Genomic DNA, 20558 nt, shown 5'->3' on the forward strand with positions numbered 1-20558 from the left:
ACCTTCACCGCTCATACCACATGAGGATCTCGTGTGCTTTTCGAAATCGTTGACAGTAATCTCATACGGTGCGCCTTATATTTCGACCATATTGGTACCTCTTGTTCTATTTTGTAACGGGTGGTCTTCGCTTTCACGTTTACCGAAGTTGCGATGTTGCTTTCTGCATGACATTTTTCCTTATTTCCACCTGAAAAGAAATATTTGCCGTAATTGAAAGAAGCAAAAGATGGCCAGAATCCATGATAACGTTCTTTTTTTTATTTCCGTACAATACAGCTGTGCGAAAATTTTATACATTATTTAATATCCCCCATTCCGGGCCTTCGTATGTCCTTCTCGCAACTTCATCCGCATTCATCCTAAACTTTTGCACCGGAAACATGTATCCACAGCCCGTGTAGCAACGGTACTCGCATGGACCACTGGCAATGGTGTGAGTTCCGTATCACCAGCTTTCCATTATTGAAATGAGGACCACCAAGTTCCTGCAAATGGGAGGAGAAAAAGAAGCGAGAAGATATGAACAACTGAGACATGTAACTGCTGCAAATTGGTCGACCACCAAATGCGTTTTTAATACAGGTTATGTCAATGAATGAAATTATTATCATCGAGATTATAAATGGAGCTTTCTGAAGAATGCGCAATAAAGATGAGGATAATCTTCATGTCTTTATGTTCCACCTTTCAACACGAACAATACACATATCACAATCATACGCATAAGCTAGCACGTTCGAGAATTCATTGAACCGTAGTTTTGTTAGCACTGTACGAGAAATTAACAAAAAATGACTTGGTGTAAACGCATGTAAGTCATGCTTTATTAGTGTGATTCGCTGTATTTATTGTGTACAGATATATTTGCGTGTATTACTTACAGAAAAGCAACTGCATCATGTCGCATTCAAGCCCGATGTCCTGCTTTGCATGGATGAGTGAATTGGATGCAGCAGCAGATGATCCTCAAGGCGCCACGAATGCATCCCTGATGGTCACAGCTGTAAAAGGTGGGAATCATGTATTTCATGACTTTTGTCGCATGAGCATGAGAAAATATATTTAAGCAACCCAGTAATACTTTACGCACTAATAACTCACTTAGCCAGGATTGTTTCACACGAAACCTAGAATATATTCTTAAGCATTGATGACCCTCTCAGCACTCAAGTTCACTGTTGCCATGAGAATATGACAACTTCAAATTATTCAATAAACATGTCTTTCAGCTCAAGTGCTTGAAAAATCAGCATAAAACTTCATAAGCAGCTTTTGCTTTCATGCAAGACTTTCTAGTACTACTGTTTTTACAACCTCGAAGAGTAAACTCTACTGTTAGTGAGTTATAGAAAACAGCCATGCATACCTTATTGCAGAATGAAGCTGTGCTTCTTTACTAGTGCATTCCTACCTTCGTAGCTCGCTTGAACCGTATAATGCACATATATCACTTCGCCTGCCCATCAGCGTCACCACCAACTTGAATTCCACCCTTCGTACACAGTGCATTCAGGTTGCATACGTTGTTGGAAACTGTTCGTAGAAGTTGACGAAGCCTTGGTAACTCTCTGTGCCTCGATCAACCTGCAACCAAAGTGGAGCATTGAAACTAATTACCAGAGTAACTCCACACAGGTACAAGCACTTTCTGTCTTGTAACCATCGCAACTGAACACATTTATCTGTGCCATTTTTTAAAGCTTACATTCGGGTCCAGAGAATGACAGTCCATTTGAGCAAATATTTATTCTAAAACTAAAATATCAAGGTTCACATAGCAAGTTTCTTACCTAGAAAAATATGTCAAAGAGTTTCGCCCCATTTCCATCTATTTATAATTATACTGTCCTGGAATTGAGTTGTACGTTGTCAAGGCTTGAGATAAAGGAAACTTGTGTGCCGGAATAAATGGTTTCTCAAGGTCATTTTAACATAATACGCGTATATTAAAATCCCTTAAGGAATCGGTACGGTTGATTCTCGGGAACACTGCTTCGTGGTTTTCGTGTATTATTGAGAAGCTTTTTTCTTTAAAGGTTAATTGTCCTGCCGCAATACACGGGTAAAGCAGGGATCTATGGCGTGCATCATAGGTGCAAAGACGGGGGTCCGGTGAGTTCATATTATTAGGTTGGTGAGCCCAATGACTTATACTTCTACTTATATCATGCGAACTTAGTATAACTGACAAACCTTCCGCAAAATCGTATGTGAACCCTTATAAGTTTTGTGCCTTGTTCATGCTATGCAACACAACTTCGCTTCATTGATTAACGACCAAGTAGCCGCTATGGAACCCGTGGACTTTTGAGCAAATGACTCCCGTCTAAACAATGCAGATGTTCACTGAAAGACGGAGGCATAAAGCAATCAATAGGGATTGAACAAACAATGTATCATGTTGGAGCCAACGTTCTGACGAGAGTACTTAATATTGTTCGTTAGAGCGAAGACGAAAGCCCGTATGCTCGTGTCGAATTGTTGGCTCCAGCTTGAGACATCAAGTGTTCGGCCACTGTTGAAAACTGCCATCGAGAAGTTAGAGTGCGTTCCATCGACTACTTCAAAAATGTATCTACGAATGAACTGTTCAACCGATGTATTGTTAATACTTCAGTGGGGGATCACACCAGATAATAAAGGTTTGGGATAGCTGACTTTTTTTCCCTGAGAGAACTTCCGTACTTCACAGATTATAAAGAAATGTTCTCAGTTCTTACATTTTCGAGATTGATCCAGCGTTGTTGGTCACAGGGTGGTTCGTTTCCTTTCTGTTTCATAACTGAGTGCTCACTCTTGCGTATCTCTTCAACCTCTGCCATGTTCGGTACTGCTACCGCTGGAGCGCCAGCTTCTTCGTCGGCTTGGTCTAGAAGGTCCTGAAGAGCATATATGTACTCGATTGCCTTGTGCAATGTTTTGACCTGCAGAAAAAAATAACATTCAATTAGGCATTCAAGCTGATCATGTTTTAACACATCATCAAGAGCCAAATACCAGAATAGGAACCTGAAACGTGGCTACACCTTCTAGTACCAGTTACGTGCTCAATCATATCATGCTACGTACGATGCTATCTCGAATTCATGGGCCTAGGATGAACTATTGTATTAGCAGCTGCACGCTTGGACGATAACCATTGTTTGCCGTTTTGTGCACGTTGCTTTAGCAGGCAGAGCTTCTACAGTTCTTCTTGCAAGTTTTTCTTCGTGTTGTTAGTGTTCTTCACTGATGCGATGTTATTTTACGCATTTTTCCTCTGTGTAGGCACCAAGAAACATGGCTGTTTCTCGTCCGCTTCATTGCTGCATACCCCTTTGCCGACATATTTCCTCCAGTGCGCCTCAGAGACGAAAGCGTGTAACAAATGTTGAATTTGCGTTTTTGTTACTTTTGAGCATTGCGCCCGCTCATCAACTAGGTTCAGTTAAGAAAATTCTATTCCGTAAGTCTGCCATTTAGTAACTAGAACGGTGATGGACGCGTTAGCAAATAGATAATTGTTGGACGTTAAAACTGGCCCTTCACTATGCAACGCGTGTTGAACTACGCGTGTTGAACGCGTGTCATTCATTGAGCAACGTTCTCTTTTTTCACCAACACACGCAGTTGAGTTGGTGCCTGAGAGGCTTACACTGTCTGTAGTTTTCAATACACGGCACGGAGATTGTGACACTTAGTCCAAACCACTGTGCTTACGCTCAAGGCCATCAGTGTCTCCCATATCATGTATTCCAAGCAATGAAGTGCTGACAACTTGCAGGGGCTCGGGATACGGGGAGGGGGGCAGTTTGGGCGAAAGCCCCCACAGCTTCCATTGCAAGCGGGGCACAGGTTTCAAACATTCCGGACGACCTCTCCTTTAGTATAGTACAGTAAGCGTTCCTTCAAATACAAATATGAGCAAAAAGGTTCGCTTATGTGAAGCGAGCCCGACGCCGGCATCCCCCACACAAGCCACCTCCTCTAGATATGCTCCCGGAGCCCTTGCTAGGAAATTATATCTTGTCCAGCATTCGACTTCATTTACAAATAATGTCATAATTCCCGGCAGGGAATGTCTTGTCTGCTTGTTCTTAATCAGAGGGCACATCTACTCTATCGTGTTCGTCATTACTGGAAAATGTTGCTAAATGTGGCATACATAAATGGCCCCATCACAAGGTGTTTGCGGTTGCTTCGTTTGTTCATACGACGCGAGCATCACTCAGCGTCCACCCACCTTTGACAGTCTCTTGGCCCTGTTCTCGACCGGCACGCACTTCCGTAGCCTGCAGAACGCGTTGTTCACTGCCTGCACTCTGCGTCGCTCTCTGGCATTCCTCCGGGCCACAAGGTGCGGCGGCTTCTCCCGGTGCGAAGGAACGGGCTTGACACCATCGCGCGAGCCAGAACAGCCGGATGCCGCTGACGTAGAAGAAACCACGACGGCGGCAGGATCGACGTCACTGCTTGCGATGCCAGCGGCGACGAAGGGACCCTTCACGGGAACAAGGTCAGCCACCGTCCTGACGGCGTCTCTGGTTGGGGAGTCAGACTCGAGCTGTGACTCCCAACTGGAAGAGTTGTCCGGTGATGGCGTTTCCGGGTTGAAACCGCGGTTTCCATGGCTGCAAAAAGATCAGTGAGACTTCAATGAAGGAAAAACAGTGCGATAATTGCTACAGATTTTTTTGACGTGCTACTATACGCTCTATAGCAAAGAGGGGAACAGAACAACATCAACGTGAGAAACATCGATGAAAGCAAGGTAAAATTTGACCGAACGCTCTACCATCAAATACAGAGTGATACGGCACAGAATGCACAGGATATCATCACTGTTTAATCAATTGATTCAGCAAATCTATCAACCGCTCACAATTTCTAAAGTCAGCCGTAATAAACCCAGCCTTGGCTGTATAATAAGTCGTGATCTGTGTGCAAAAGGAATTACGTGGAATAGGAATTGGAGCTTCTAGTTCCTTTAGAACAAGCTAAGTGCGTTTGTAGATCCATGTCTATGCAACAGTGCGTTTACGATTTGTGATGACCATGTGATCCGTTGCCGTTCAAAGCGCCTGTCCATGCAAACAAGTCCATGGGACTGAGTTATATATCCAGATTTTACTGCCTTAAGTTTTAGTGAACCTCCTACAGAAACCACACTTAATTTGGTAAATTAGCTCTATGCCAGTGATTACTGAGTTGGAACTCCAAGACGCCTAAATACACTGAAAAGGTAGGGTTCCGGCGTGAATGGGACGTATATAACATGAATTGCAGGTTATTTCATACTTAACTCGCGTAAGTGTCTCTGCGCCAAGTAAATTAGGATGTCGCGAATAACGTTGTTCCTTCTATGCACAGCTTATGCGCTGAATACATAAAGTGAGTTTATACCCGCTATTAAAAGCTTATTGTCACAATTAACACATTTACTGATTTAATCTATCGGTCCCTTGCAGGTCTATAAAAGAAAAATTTAGAGATGGTTCTACTAGGCCCTTATTCACAAAAGTCTTCTGCGCTTGAAGTATTCCTACGAGAAAATTTCAGCCGATGCTGCTGCAGTACATATTAGCAAAGGCAGCTAGCCAATGGCCAAGAGCACTTACGAATGAAAAGCTTTGCGAATTCAGTCCCTGGCCCTGAGATTTCTGTTGCACCGCAGGACTTCTTCCGTAGGCGCGTTACGAAGTACGTAATCAAAGCATACACCAAGCAACGTCCGTTCCCACGACAGACATGAGTTCGTTTTACTGCGTTCCCACGACTGTCCGTAAGCTAATGGTCAAGTGTCTACACCGCTCCAGGGTGCCTTAACTTGACCGCCAGCGGCGTCATTCGCTCTCGGCTCAATAAAAAGCGACGCACGTTCAGCGTGCATCTAATCACTTTCGTTTTTTTTTTCTGTGGCTCGCAGATGAAACTCTGCTGATAACCGTTGTATACCCTCACCCCGTCACCCTGCCTAATCATAGCGCTACATCTCGCCACGGTCGCTACCTACTGCGAGGGGAACTGGACAAGATGTGAAAGTGCCCGGGGTGTTTTTCTCACGACTGACGTGCGATGCATCAAGAATCGTCAGAGCTCATTGAGTATACGCGCCCAACTTCCGTTCCTCTCACGGCAAGTGCGGGTTGTGCACAGTACAGTATTACCACGCTAAAGTAAGATCCATGCCACATGTAGGAGGTCGGTACAATCAGGTGTGTGAGATGTCGAGTTTTTAGTGCGACTGTGTCGAAAGTTGCTGCTACGCGCACGTTTTTGGTAATGGCAGACGTCGCGATGATGGCAGCTACCCTGAGGGATTGATTCATTCATGCAGTTTAATGTCCCGAAGCTGGGACAGCTGTAAGTTGGTTCATTAATAATCAGACTTAAAAACACCTATCAGATAAAAATGTATAAGCCACCAAAAGAAACACACGTATATTTTATATAGCACAACGTCATGAAATGTGCTTTTTGTGTTACTCGTAACTGCAAACATCGCGAGTGAGGGCATGCATAGGAAAGTAGAATTCGTTCTCAACACGCGTTACACCGCAAGCAGCACGAAGGTTTAATACCGTTAAGTATTTAAGTGTGGCTATCGGAAGAACTGTCAAAGTGTAAGTCATTGAACAGTTAATGTTTTCTTTTCTCCTCTGTTGGCCAGGGCTTTAGCCCTCGGTTTAGAAAATTGCGCTTGTAGGCCCTCGTTCTGGTTGAATTGCGAAGCCCTTTTACTTGGAAGAAAATCTGTGCCAATAGCTAGTTGTGGTAGAATAACTGCAACAAGCATGTGTGAGAACAAGCTAAAGATATCCCGTTTTCTGGTCCTCTCCTGAGTAATACATAGAGGGTTTTAGTTAGGTGCGAAGAACTGTGAGATGAGCTGCTCTTTGGAAACCTTAAGCTAAGCTGCTGAAGACAAGACAAAGCTTGAGAAGCCGAATTCAGAAAGGTTATCACAAGAGCTATTTCTCATTGGCCGGCATCCCTCGCAAATAAGGTTCAATATGATTATTAGTTTGCACATATTCTTACAAATACTTATAATGCCCGAATTTATGGTCCTGGTTTGTGTGCTTTCTTCGTTATCCAAAGCGCTGGCATTAAGTTGCGAGTTTAACTGACCCACTAATGTTATGAAATTGTTCACCGTTCCCGAAGCCATTTGACAGCGCAGTATCTGTTGGTTCCTTTGGTGAAGCAAGGCTTTCGAGTAGTGTGAAGTACTGTAGTGACTCTCTTTGTTCTAACAGTGTTGCTGAGTTCGTATACAAGATATGTACAAGTACATGCAATCTTGGGATGCCACGGAAAGTTACGGACTTTCGCGTTTCTTCGGTGTGCAAATATTTGTCGTGGTTTGATCACTTCCTTAAAGTTTTCCTCAATTTTTCGTTGTTCATTTTCTGTAGCTTGTTATAAGCCAAGAATTCGGCTGCTTTCCTCAACAAACTTATTATTCGTCTGTGTTGCCGGATCATTTGCTGAAGATGGCAGTGAGTGATACCGCTAAAACTTGAGCATTGCAGGAAGGTTACGCACAAATAACTGACAAAAACGAATTGGCAGGTTAAACGAACTGGAGCTTAAAGGAACGTCCTTACGCGTAGATACATGTTTACCCATCGAATTCCGAGAAAGTGCACGGTAACCCAGTCGACGGACTCTAATGTACGTGCCTTGGCGAGTGCTTATCACTACTGCCCACAGCAACATGTTCGGCCGTCTCTACAAAGAGTGCCGCAAGGCAATACGCGGGGCAATTAACCCTCTCGAAGGCGTTGTTCTTCAAGGTTGCGCGGTTACTTTCGTTTTTTATTTGTAGTTAGGTTCATATTGAGAAAGCTGAGTGCTGCGAGGCTTACTTTACCCTATAATACCCAATGTTCTATTTTGCTGTGCCAATATTGAGGCCTCAAAAATTTGACGTGTGGTCAGAAAACATAACGCCTGACCTATAGCTGCGTTTGTGGTACTGTGGAACAAACTTGCACTTATGGGCGTTGAAGCAAATTCATGACTAACCACTTCGTTACTATATTATTGCATAACTTGTTATACCAATTAACATTTAATTGTTCTTGCTTTTGCAGAAGTATATTCTCCATGGCCAGAAACAAAAATTAACAACTTCTTATCTTCCTAGTCTACTGAAACCATTTAATAAAGAAATAGACAGTCACAATTGGCTTCGGTGATCTTCAATGATAAATGCACTTCATTTTTTTTTGAGCCACTTAACGTTTCGAGTAAATGTCTACTTGCAGAACTTTGTGTTAACGCAGGGGGCCGTAATTTTATACGATACGGACTCCGGAATGACTGTGTTGCCTGCTGCAGTGTTCGAAGTCATAGGGTCAGAATATCCTATAAACGTTCATTTCTTTACCTGTTCTTTCTTACGAGCACGTACGGAACAGCAGTTGTTCACCACAGAAGTCCGCAAGATTGTAACTGCGAACATGCTAAGAGATGGCATGAACAGCTACATATTACCGTGAGAACTCAGCCGCCTTTTCCTGAACAACGGTTCTGTGTTTTGCTGATTATCATGCTGTGACAAACTGGCATGTTCTGTTCTATCTACAGACATGCAGTGTACGCCCATTATTCAAACGTGTCGCTCAAGGTGTCACACCTATAAAAAAAAGAAATATACATTATGCTCCACCCTAAAGCTCTCGCCTCACCAACTGTCTCTACTTTGCGTCCCTGCAATTATCTCGGTGTGCACGGAACACTGTGTTAGCAGCTTAACCGTGTGAGTTTGTAGAAAACAGTTAATTATAAGAGCAATATAATGAAACAATGGCTGGATACAACGCTGAACTATGCGACCAAACCCGCCAAAATTATTGGTTAGGAACACAAAAACGACCAGAGCCTAGAACAGTTATTTAGATTTTCCATGTAGGTATAACTCATGCAACCATTTAGGTCAATCAACGTACACTTGAAGCGCAAGCTTAAAGCATAATCCCATTAGTCCGTCGTTCTGACGTAAGCTTCATTGCTGTGCAAATAGCTTGATTGTGTCAAGCTTCACCCGACAAATAAGTTTTATAGTGTAGCTAGAAATTGAGCTTCTAGGTGTTACTCCATCGTACTTGCTTTCTGTCGTCTTTGGATGTGTCTTGTCGAGGCTATTAGCCGTAATCAGGCTGGCCGTGGTATAAAATGAACGTTTGATGACCTCTCACGTGAACCATGTACACTGAAAACCACTCCATAACTGCAAAGTTTAGATATGTCCCGAAGGGAGTAGGGAGAACTGTGCGAAATAAATACCTCGAACAAAATCCAGGCAATGATGACAGAGGCGTCGCCGACCACGCAGCGGCCAGCTGGTGGCCGTAGTAAGCCGAAGACACCATCTCCTCGCTCGATGCCGGGCTGGGCAGCAGGGCTTCCATGTTTCGACGCCGAGCCTGCTGCACAATCGAATCCGACGGAAGGTGTGACTTCGCCCGGAGGCCACTCTCGCTTTTTCCCTTTTCGGGAGGGCAACCCTGAGCTCCGAAACCAGAGAGGAGGACGAGAAAAGAGGGAGAGAGCGGATACTCGTGACGTCACAACCAATGACGGGAGAGCGCGCGCGTGAGCCGGGCACCCACTCACCTTCTCTCCCCGTCTGCCCAGGCGGCATTTTTCGTTCCTCCAAACCAGCCGGATCGCTGCACTGGCAAAACGTGCAGAAACAAAAAAAAAAAAATAGATAAGCTCATGGGAACTGCGCGCGTCGTAGGGCGCTTTGCCCGGAGAAGGAGAGAGGCATCTGCAGCCTGCAGAGGGTTTGAGTGGGACGAGAGGAAAGGCATCGTCGATCCCATGCCGTTTTTGCAAGACTCGTATTGAAGCAAACACATACATGATAGCGCAGCAGACTAGTAGTCTATGGGAGCACTTGAGCGACGCTATCGACTTTTTATTTCCCTCTTTCGCTGAATGCTTTTGCTTCTTTCTCTTTGTTTCTAAACTGCACGCTTATTTTCTTACCCCGCTTATCGTTATGCGGGCAGGGCACCCTCCCCCCTTCTCCCTTTTGCGGCGCGGCGGCTTTCGGCTTGCATCGCGCCGCGGCGTCTGAGATTTCGGCGCTCCTTCTCCTTTCGGCGTCGTTTATTTCGCGCGCTTTTTGGACGCCGCCGCCGCCACTACTGCCGTACGCGTGCGGATCGCGCGACTCTCGCGTTCGGTAAGCGTGGCTCGCTCTGCACCGTGCCGCGCGCTTTTTGCTTGCTGGAGAAGGTTGACAGTGAGATTGCGCGCGCTTTTACAAGAGGATGTCGCGATCGATTTAGATACCGGGAGACCTGAAATTTTAGCCCCTATGTGCATGAGGCGGTCTATTTTTTGTGTGTGCTTCTGAGAGATCGTCTTCCTATTGCTGTTCAGAATTATGTTCATGCTTGGCAAAATTGAGGAAAATTCATGCGCAAGTTTGAGTTAATGTATGGTTGATGTATTCAGGAATTCGAGGTTTAATGACTTCAGTTGGAATACTGGGTGTCTTGCTTATTTGCACTTATTTCTTTCTTTTTTTTTTACTCGCGAGACGTCACTTATCAGTCCCATTTTATGGTAGAATTTGATATCTCTCTGCTGACTTGGCTCTTGCAATGCTGCACACAATTTTGAAGATTATTCTGGTATTCTCGGTGTGGCACATTCAGCGATATTGTTAGCTCCCGGAAGATGTTTACATATATCATGTACTCACCATAAGCTGAAATAAACAACTCGAGGAAAAGCGTCAAAGGTCACTCTGAGATGCATCTACAGCGCGCTGCTGTTTCTAAAGAGCACAAAGAAAGCGTGTGGGTGGGTGTGAAGGGTGAGGGTACGTCGCAAACGGATTGTGCTTGTAAATACGCCTATCACCGATGAACTTTCCACCTACCTTTTGTTACCGGCTGCAAACATTAACCTCAAAAATTTCTATGATTTTGTACGCAAGGGTGGGCGTAAGGGTTCCTAAGCGCCTGTTCTGTGGTGAGAGGGGGGACGGAGGGGCAATTTCTCGTGATCAGGAAAGTGCCATCGCTCGCTGCTCAAGTCCGCACTTGAACTGTGTGATCCCACCGCACTTTTACTTAAGTATTTAAACCTTGTCGGAGTACCGGACTACTGTCACCTGCCTCTCTGATCGTTTTTCTCGTTCGTTTTGCGGAGGCCTCACAACGCAGCCGGCCCGCTAACGGTTCTCGCGAAAAAGATGCCGACAGGCACGCGCCAATTATGCCCGCCGCCGCAGGCAGGTGCCGCTGCGCGCGACCGGCACGTGGCGTGTCTCAGGAGGCTGCCCAAGCTTGAGCGAGTCGAGGGGCGGGCAAACAAAGAAAGGAAATAAAGAAGAGAAGAAAGAAAGACAACGAACCGGTGCGAGAACCAACCACCCCTCTTCCTATTCTTCCTTTGTCCACAGCTTCCCCTTCCTCCACTTTCTCGTTCCGTTTCTTCTTTTTTTAGTAAAGAAGGCGTTCTTTAGTCTGCCAAGCCGATACTCTGCGTTCACAACGTCCGACGACCTGTGGGGACGAGTGAGGCTATTATTTGAGTGCGAATTGGCTTTCTTGCTGCATGCCTTATTTTTTTAGCCGTAGACGTTTTACCTACTCCTGAAGTGTTTAAATAAAGTTAACATGCACGGACGATCCTCCAGGGCTCACTGAAGCGCCATTGTTAGCATTCTGAATGTGTCTCACATCGCATTCGCCTTTGTTTCTTTTTTTTTCTTCTTTTGTGCGGTTGCTTGATTCAAACCAACGCCTCCTCTGTTATTTTTTTTTTTAGGAGGGGCTATTCAAACGAATGCCAGAGCTGATTCTCCAACTCTGCGTTTCTGAGGTATTTCAGTTCCATTACTAGTTTTCGTGTCTTCCGTTCATAACTGCTCCAGCGCTAACACGTCTTTTCTCTTTTTCTAGTCACGAGTTCTTCGTAATTTATTCAACTATCTCGTTAATAACCGCAACTGCGGCTGTTTATGAAACGTCTTTGGCCACAGCCTGATGGTGATCCGAATTTCAAGAAGAGACTAAATTACGTCCAACGGTCGGCGAGGGCTCGTGGTGCGTGAAGTACAAAGGGGAAGGCGGTTCTTAACCCGGCCTTCCGAAAAACCATCTGCCCCCAGACCCTGCCGTTCACCGAGAGAGCGCAGTCTGCTTCTGCCATGATGGCCCGGTGGTAACGGTGACCTGTGTGTGCTGGCGGTGTCGTAACGGACACGTGCAGTAGACCCTTCCGTCTTACACCGCGCGAGCGTGTGCGCATGCGCGAAGACCCGGCAACGTCTGCGAACATCAGCTGTCCTCCTTACGCTTATTTTGTTCTTATATTAGGCGAGCTAACCACCTTACTGTTCAACGACAACTTCATCTCGCTTTATTCGCTCTTGCTGCAGACTTAGCTTTCTTAGTCGGCAGGTCTACGCAGGCAGACGACATCGCAAGCTTGTTTATTTGCTTTGGTTCCTTTGCTTGCGCCTCGATCACTTGCCTTCCTGCCTTTCTTTACCTTGCCTCGTTTCGCCTGTTTTTTTTTTTTTCTTGGCCCTCGCCCCCCCCCCCTCCTTCCCCCCAAGACAGCATCGCGTTCGTTCTGCGGGTACCACGCCTTTACGTGTTGTCTTTTCGTCCGTTCTTTTTTTTAATTTGTTCTCCAGGAGCAGGTGAAGCCGAGAGCCTGAATCTTTCCAACGGCCCTGCTTTTTGCCACAGGGGTTCATTATGCCAAACGGCAAGCCTTCTTTGGGGTCCGGCGAGGACAAAGAGGTGTTAAAGTGGTCTTGCTGTGGGAAGGAGAAAGGCTCACTGCGGTAGAGTGAGTTTAGTAGTAGGGTCAATGGAGACGCTGGCACGTGCCACTACATGAACGCAGCCCGTGCATAAAGAAGTTAGGTAAAAAAAATGGCTGTGGCTTAGGTAAGGTTAAGCCCAGGATGCGAAGCATACTAGCCTTTATTTTAGTTGTTGAACCACTGTTTAGCCTGGTGAACTGCTGTTGCTTGGCTATATTTGGTTCGGCTAGACGAAGAAACAACTCATGCGTTACTGCTTCGCCTTCAAGAGTGGAACGCGACAGCGTTCCCGTCGACCCGCCAAGGGGTGTAAGCAGTGGCGTAGCAATAGGGGGGGCCGGGGGGCCGTGGGCCCCGGGTGCAAGGGGCCTGAGGAGGGGGGGGGGAGGTGTCATATACGTCTGAAGACACCCCTCTTTCCGCCGGCTACACCCGGGGGGGGGGGGGAGTGACAGAAGACCTATGGGCCCCGGGTGCCAGGCGACCTAGCTACGCCACTGGGTGTAAGACAATGGGCTACAGGGCAGCGACTACGCGCCCCGCATTCGACGCGGTGAGCGTCGAGCAAAGCAGCGTTCGGCGCGGCAACGAAATGTGCGCCTGAGCAAGAGACGCACGCCTTAGAAACAGCTCGTTTCTAAGGCAACACCGCATTCACTAGAGGCGCTTTTGTACCGCTTTGAAGCATCGTACTCGTGGCTCAGTGGTAGCGTCTCCGTCCCACACTCCGGAGACCCTGGTTCGATTCCCACCCAGCCCGTCTTACAAGAGTTGAGCCAAAGCCACTTCTCCTCTGTCGTGACGTCACGGTGTCACGTGGTTTCATGGCGACACCGCCGCGCCTGAGGAGCTGGGTTGAGCTCTCGTAATATGCTTCGCATAAAAGAAAATGGGAGATAAATATTAACGGTCCCTTTTCATGGAAGCAATACGTACAATGACAACGGCGTGGAGGAGAAATGTCTTCATTGACTTTGAATACATGTATAAAAAAAATAAACAATGTGGAAGGAGCCAGTTATATTGCCTTAGCCGGAAAACCGGATGTGTTGCTTCGTAATGATCCGAGTACAACTGAGTTAAAATAATCACCACGACAGGACACGTAAGACAAAGACGACAAGGCGCAAACATGTCTACTGTATCCCATCTTCGGTTGTTAGCTTTGCTCAGTTGTACTCGAACTATGGCAAGATGAAAGCACACCAACTAGAATGCAGATGCAGCCGTAAAGGAATTAGCTTCTTTTTCTCACTGCGCTTCTTGAACAATAGAAAATGCGCACTGTTAAATACTACGCAGATTTCTTAGGTGAACAAGGTTTCCGTGTGGAAGCCGAAATGTATAACCCTAGTTGCCACACAACTTTAGTCGGCGTTCTGTGTCTTGTTTCCTTAACCTCAGATCTCTTTCACTTTGCATACCTTGGTACTTGCGTTATGAGTATACGGGTAGTGAGTAGAGCAGCCAGCGAGACGCGTGGGACTGCAAATATTCAGCGGGCTGCCTGCACTGAAAGTTTCCCACTCATCCTCAACTAATGTTGACTGCCAAGACGACCCCTCAAGACTCATGTCCGCACCTCAGAACCCAAGCGTAAAAAAAGTATCGTAAAGTTGATATCGTAAGCTATCTGTCTTTCGTTTTTTCTTTCACAGACAATAATTAATTATGGGATTTTACGTGCCCAAACCACTTTCTGATTATGAGGCACGCCGTAGTGGGGGACTCTGGAAATTTGGACCACCTGGGGTTCTTTAACGTGCACCTAAATCTAAGTACACGGGTGTTTTCGCATTTCGCCCCCATCGAAATGCGGCCGCCGTGGCCGGGATTCGATCCCGCGACCTCGTGCTTAGCAGCCCAACGCCATATAGCCACTAAGCAACCACGGCGGGTCACAGACATTGCAGCTGAAACGTATTGAAAAGGATGCTATCTCCGTGCGCGCCTTGCCCATTGAACTTGAAGTGATTTACGAGTTCGCAGTCAATTTCCGATAGGTCCTGGTGGTCGTGAACTGAATTCTGCCCACAGTTTATATTATATTGCACAGATGGTGATGCCGAAATGTTGCGGCCACGACGTAATTTATTCCAGATTGCTTCCTTTTTTTCTTTTTCTTGAGAAACTTGGGTTGAAGATCCAGAGATTGAGCTGAGTAAACGGCGAGTACTGGGGGTTGTGAGTTCGTTACGAAGCCCACGACCACACTGTTACACATGCGCTACCGTGCTAGAATAAAAACATCGAAGGGAGGCCATTCACTCAATCGCAGTTGGGTAGACCCGATGCTGCAAGGCTTACCGACTTGCCTTGAGTCTAGCCAGCTTCACGTCAGGGAGGTAGTAGAGCATTGCGCTGATGAGCAATAATGCTCGTATGCTGTGCATTAGGTGCACGTTACATAACCCCAGGCCGCCAAGTTTATTCCGGTGTCGGACACCGCGTCGTGCGACATAATTATTAGATAGTGGTTTTGCAACGCAAAACCCCAGATTGTATTTTTCTGTCATGTGAGAAATTTATTACTTAGAACATTAGTCATTAGTTTGAAGCGCGGAACTGATAGCGATAAGACACGTTACAAAGTTGAGTGTATAAGTGATGCCAAACGTAACGTGAATTCTGACGAAATCTTGTCGTATCTCACGATAACGTAAATTTAGACACATAATCAGCTCAGTCCTCAAAATGGAATTTTATGAAATTATAATGAATTCTATAGCAATGTCTTGCTAGTGCAGTTAATCTGCGCAAAAGTTCGTTTCTTGTGTACTCACTGGGAAATCGTACAAGTTATCCTGTACTTGCTTAACTGGAATGGCCGGCAAGTATTGCCTTCCGTACTTCGATACAGGTTTTCCGATCCTGAACTCCTACCACAACCGTCGATAGAATCAGGGATCAGAGCGGTGGGCCGAAGTTGAATGTCAAAGGCGGGCATAGGCACACAGAAGTCCCGTAATGACTCACGCATAACACCTACAGCAATAGGGATGGTGATGGCCTGGCAACACGTTCCTGCTTTTGTTCGACGCAGGCCGCGCTTTGTAAGTGGCACATTTTCGTCAATATGTTCCACTTATTCTGTAGAACATGACATAAATCTCTAAGTCAGGGGACATGACGTCTTGCTAATTTGCGTTTCCACGATTTAGACACTGTGGCTTAGTATTCCGTTGAATATACTAAAAGAGTTGTGCACCCTTTCGTACTGATGTTGTCGGCCAACAATAATACTTATTAATTTTGCGTACACTTCCTTTATGTAACGCTTGGTGCTCGCTATATTTTCCTTTCAGGAACGCTGTGTCACACGATGATAATCGCATGCCACTCAGTTCCGAAAAATACCGGGAGGTCGCCGCTAAATCAAACAAGTACCCGCAACATACATTGAATTGAATTCTTGTGTTTTACGCGCTACCACGATTTGATCAAGAGGCACGCCTTAGTGGGGGACTCCAGTTTAATTTTGACCTCCAGGGGATCTTTAACGTGCCCCCAAGGCGCGGGACATGAGCGTTTTTGCATTACACCCCCATCGAAATGCCGCCGCCGCGGCCGAGATTTGCTCCCGCGATCTGATTGCTTAGCAAAGCAACACCATAGCCACTAAGTTACCGTGGCGAGTGTGTCATAGATGACAATCATTGTTGGAAGGGAAGATCAGTCTGAAAGGGAGGACATTTTTTGTAGGGTGCAGTGAAAGTCACCCCCCCCCCCCTTATGCTAAACATGTAATCGTCTACACCCTCGTTTAGTGCGCAAACTCCCCGGGATGCATGTTACAACAGTGGTCTATACAGCTATAACTACGGCACAAACCACCGGCAAGGTGAGGTAAGGCTACGCCAGAGCGGAAGAAGAGGGCGCATTCCGTGCGGCCCGGCGCCTAATAAAGCACTGCCAGGGACCGCTCGCTTTGTGCACCTGATTCTTCGTTACGGCGAATGCTACGTGCCAGCCCCCGCCCTCTCCCTCCGTGCCACCCTCGTAAATAACTCGAGGCAACTTGAAAACATCCGCGGTCGGAAGGGGTTCAGGGACCTCTGACTTCCGCCAGGGTCAAAGGTCGTTGCAATAGCTGAGAATCGGTAACGCCGCCCTTTGAAAGTGCTGTGTTATGCCATGAATCACTGTGGTGAATAAAGTGGATATAGAAGCCACATGCTTAATGTGTACTTGCGTAAGGACTAGCAAAATAAATCGCCTTGCCTTCCGTCAAAATGTTTAATTGACTGGCAATACTGAGTTCTGCACTGTTTGGCCATCACAAAATAGATTGTGGTTCAGGTCATATAGCACATGTTGACGCTTCAGTTGCTCACTACATACAAAATTCGCCGCTTCTTTTATTTTGAATATGTATCCCCATCGCCTGCCGAATTTTCGTCGAACATTGGACCAAGTTAACAGAAAGTAGTCAGACGGGCTGTGACCACCTTTGAACTGGCCTTTACAACTTTTGTCTTTCTATAGCTGGTTTTTTGTTGTTGTTGTTGTTGTTAAGATCGTGTCTCATCTTTATGGGAGACGATCTTCTTACTAGAGAGATCTTCAAATTGACCTTCAATTTGTCTATAGTTTTGCACTTGCTTACTTTGAGCTCCCTCATTACTTTTTTTTTTTACTGCAATAGCAATTACATGGTTGCTCGAGGCGCAAAAAACGCTGTCGCCGCAGCCATTGTCCTGCTGTGCCGCTCGTTGGCGCATGCGCAGCTTGCGCGCGCAGGTAGTATCTTTATTCAACATCATCATGAGGATGTTGGGTGCATCGACAAAAGGCCAGAAGAAAGGCTTGACAGAGGCCGACGCACCCTAGGTAATGACTTCCGCCTCCCTAGCTTGCTCTGGAGGCGGGTCGTTAAGAGGTGCCGGAGCAGCCTCGGTATTGGCGCCGGCTTGGGACGTGCAAGATCGGCCCAAACCAGGGTCGGCTGCTTCCCGCAACGTGTGGAGACGCGGAGTGCGTTTGCCTGCAACAACGACGAAGCGAAGACGGTGCGCCTTCAAAGCTGTGTATATACGCTGAATCACCTCGGTTGCGTTCTACCAGGATCTTTCGTTCTACCATCCACTGCTGGCACGAGCCTGATGCGCGCGAATCCACACTTTTCACAAGTATAAAAGGACCCTTCTAAAGGCCTACTATAGTCGATGGCAAGCTAACAAATAGAAGGCTATATGCGCAAAGACTAACGGAAGGATGACTTTTATGCGTCAGCCGAATAAGCTAGCTTATTGGCCTGGCGCGACGACGTTTCAAGGATTTGAAAAGAACCATTTCCTCTGTAGAGAACGGTCTTAGTGTCTCAGGTTTCACGATGAAATGTGAACATCTAGGAGAAATTTGATGTGAGGTCTTATTATTGCTTCACAAAAATAATTAGCGCTTTAGCTTCAAACACGTGGCTTTTATTTATCAAATGGCCTAGAATTTCAACTGTCAGATCAAAAATATTAAGGTGTGAGCGGACTCCAGCAGGCTCGGCTCTCTGTCAGACGGGAAAGGCGCATACCCTGTGGTTTTGTGCAATGAACTCTAAGTTGTCACCGATTGCGTAGCGTTCCTGCTGAGATGGTATATGTGAGCAATGAATCAGAGCAGAACGGCAGTAAACGTCAAGCTAACGTTATGTAATATTTCACATGGTGTTGTCTAACGTCAACGCTTTCTCAGCGACTTTGCGTAACATCGAGGTGCGACGCCTCCAACGCCACTCGCTTGCTCCTTCCTCGTCGTGCCAGCGTGCTGAGACGCCCGGTACCTGCCAGGACGCTGTTCCTTTCGCACCGCCGAAGCTGCTTTCCTTGATGCGTTGAGGGAACACGACGCATACGCCTACAGTCAGAACATCGTCGGAGCAGTTTGAAGCGCAAGCTTTCCTATCGCTGTCACTTCCTGGCCCTTCAGGCGAAACTGTCAAAATCTCTCTTTTATGCGAAGCATATTACGAGAGCTCAACCCAGCTCCTCAGGCGCGGCGGTGTCGCCTTCAATACCACGTGACACCGTGACGTCACGACAGAGGAGAAACGGGGCTCCAACTCGCGCCGTCGCTCGCGGCGTCACGGCGGTATATAAGCAGCTGCGCTTGCCTCTGCTAGACACTCACGAGGTGAGATGCCTCCTGGAGACAGTGCTGCTCGCTGGAATGAGAAGCGAAGGTTGCGGCGTGCTGCAGAGACTGATTTTCTAGGTGGCTTTGGCTCAACTCTTGCAAGATGGGCTGGGTGGGAATCGAACCAGGGTCTCCGGAGTGTGAGACGGAGACGCTACCACTGAGCCACGAGTACGATGCTTCAAAGCGGTACCAAAGCGCCTCTAGTGAATGGGGTGTTGCCTTAGAAACGAGCTGTTTCTAAGGATCAGGCATGCGTCGCTTGCTCAGGCGCACATTTCGTTGCCGCGCCGAACGCTGCGTTGCTCGACGCTCACCGCGTCCAATGCGGGGCGCGTAGTCGCTGCGCCGTAGCCCATTGTCTTACACCCCTTGGCGGGTCGACGGGAACGCTGTCGCGTTCCACTCTTGAAGGCGAAGCAGAGAAACGCATGAGTTATTTCTTCGTCTAGCCGAACCAAATATAGCCAAGCAACAGCAGTTCACCAGGCTAAACAGTGGTTCAACAACTAAAATAAAGGCTAGTATGCTTCGCATCCTGGGCTTAACCTTAGCTAAGCCACAGCCATTTTTTGTTTTAGTATTAGAGAAGACACCATTCAAGGTCATCAGAATAGCTTACTCACTCTAACACCTGGAGCAAAACCCGGGAAGGCCCGCCAAAAATGCTTCGCTTTAAAATTCTTGGGTAACTTTCGTATGTTCCGGCGCTATCGGCTGCGTTCGGATGGGTTCTATTCTGAAGCACATTTATAACACTCAGGATCGCTTAAATATATAATTCATTGCTGATGACACGTAATCAGTCCACAGACATAGAATTTCTGCTCCACATTACTGTTAACTATTGGACAAATGAAAAAAAAAGAAGGTTTAGTAACTGTGTCAACGCTCTTAATTAGGGCACGCCCTGCTGCGCAGCTTATCAAAAAAGGAAAATTGATCGAAACGTTTCGTAGTCATGGGAGTAACATTACTGCTTCCAAAAACGTTTCTTACTTGAACACACGCCAAATCTGGCTTGCGGTGAAGTTTTATTGGATCGATACTTTCAAAAGCACGCAACTGCCTCCGTCGCAGATGGCGCCACCATCGCATTTCTGCACTTGCCTTGGACAGCTTCCTCCGCGTGCTTTTCTGGCCAGCCAGCTTATCGGTGGAACGTGCTTTTGTGCTTTATGGTTTCTCTTTTTATGCTGTGTGTTTTGGTCTTTGTCGTTGCGCATTTACCAGATCTACAACTTTTGATGCGAAAACATCAAATGGCCTTTAGAGCGGAAAAGCCGGCGGCATGTGTGGCAGTGAGACGCCACCTAAATTCCTATTGGCTGCAACGCCGCGTCATGAGCGCGCGTCGGTGGAGCAGAGTGGGTGAATCGGAACACTTGCAGTTTCGCTAGCGCGCCAGGTGCTGCGTGAGGGGAGAGGGCATAACCGCGACGCCACGTCACCAACGCGCCTCGACGGAGCTGATATGCCGAAGCGACGCCGCGTGCAGGCGCTGTTCCCTGGTTGCTTCTGCTAGCTTCGCGTCCGTTGTCCGCGCGAGCTCTCGCCCGCGTCCTAAACTGCGCCATAGAGAAGACTGCGCCTCGGTAAAGACAAATCAAAACGCACCAAGCATCGCTCGCTTGCCCGC

At 46.9% G+C, this 20558-nt stretch overlaps 1 protein-coding gene across 1 annotated transcript; it reads right to left on the reverse strand.

The window, feature by feature from the left end:
- Positions 1-301: 301 nt before the first annotated feature.
- On the reverse strand, positions 302-9675 carry LOC135915846 (achaete-scute complex protein T4-like). The gene is made up of 7 exons (XM_070527279.1): positions 9607-9675; positions 9277-9497; positions 4226-4613; positions 2724-2927; positions 1370-1587; positions 885-1004; positions 302-488 (listed from the first exon to the last, which is right to left on the reverse strand). The coding sequence occupies exons 2-5, from the start codon at positions 9399-9401 to the stop codon at positions 1513-1515; spliced, it is 792 nt and encodes a 263-aa protein (XP_070383380.1). The 5' UTR covers positions 9402-9497; positions 9607-9675; the 3' UTR covers positions 302-488; positions 885-1004; positions 1370-1512.
- Positions 9676-20558: the final 10883 nt, after the last annotated feature.

This window comes from Dermacentor albipictus, chromosome 10 (assembly GCF_038994185.2).
Source record: "Dermacentor albipictus isolate Rhodes 1998 colony chromosome 10, USDA_Dalb.pri_finalv2, whole genome shotgun sequence".
In the NCBI taxonomy this organism is placed as follows: domain Eukaryota; kingdom Metazoa; phylum Arthropoda; class Arachnida; order Ixodida; family Ixodidae; genus Dermacentor; species Dermacentor albipictus.

Coding starts and splice junctions, on each gene's coding strand:
- LOC135915846 (XM_070527279.1), bottom strand. CDS start 9,401: ATGGAAGCCCTGCTGCCCAGCCCGGCATCGAGCGAGGAGATGGTGTCT. Junction 2,928..4,225: donor GGGCCAAGAGACTGTCAAAG/GTGGGTGGACGC, acceptor TTTTTTCTGCAG/GTCAAAACATTGCACAAGGC. Junction 1,588..2,723: donor GCTGGATCAATCTCGAAAAT/GTAAGAACTGAG, acceptor CTTTGGTTGCAG/GTTGATCGAGGCACAGAGAG.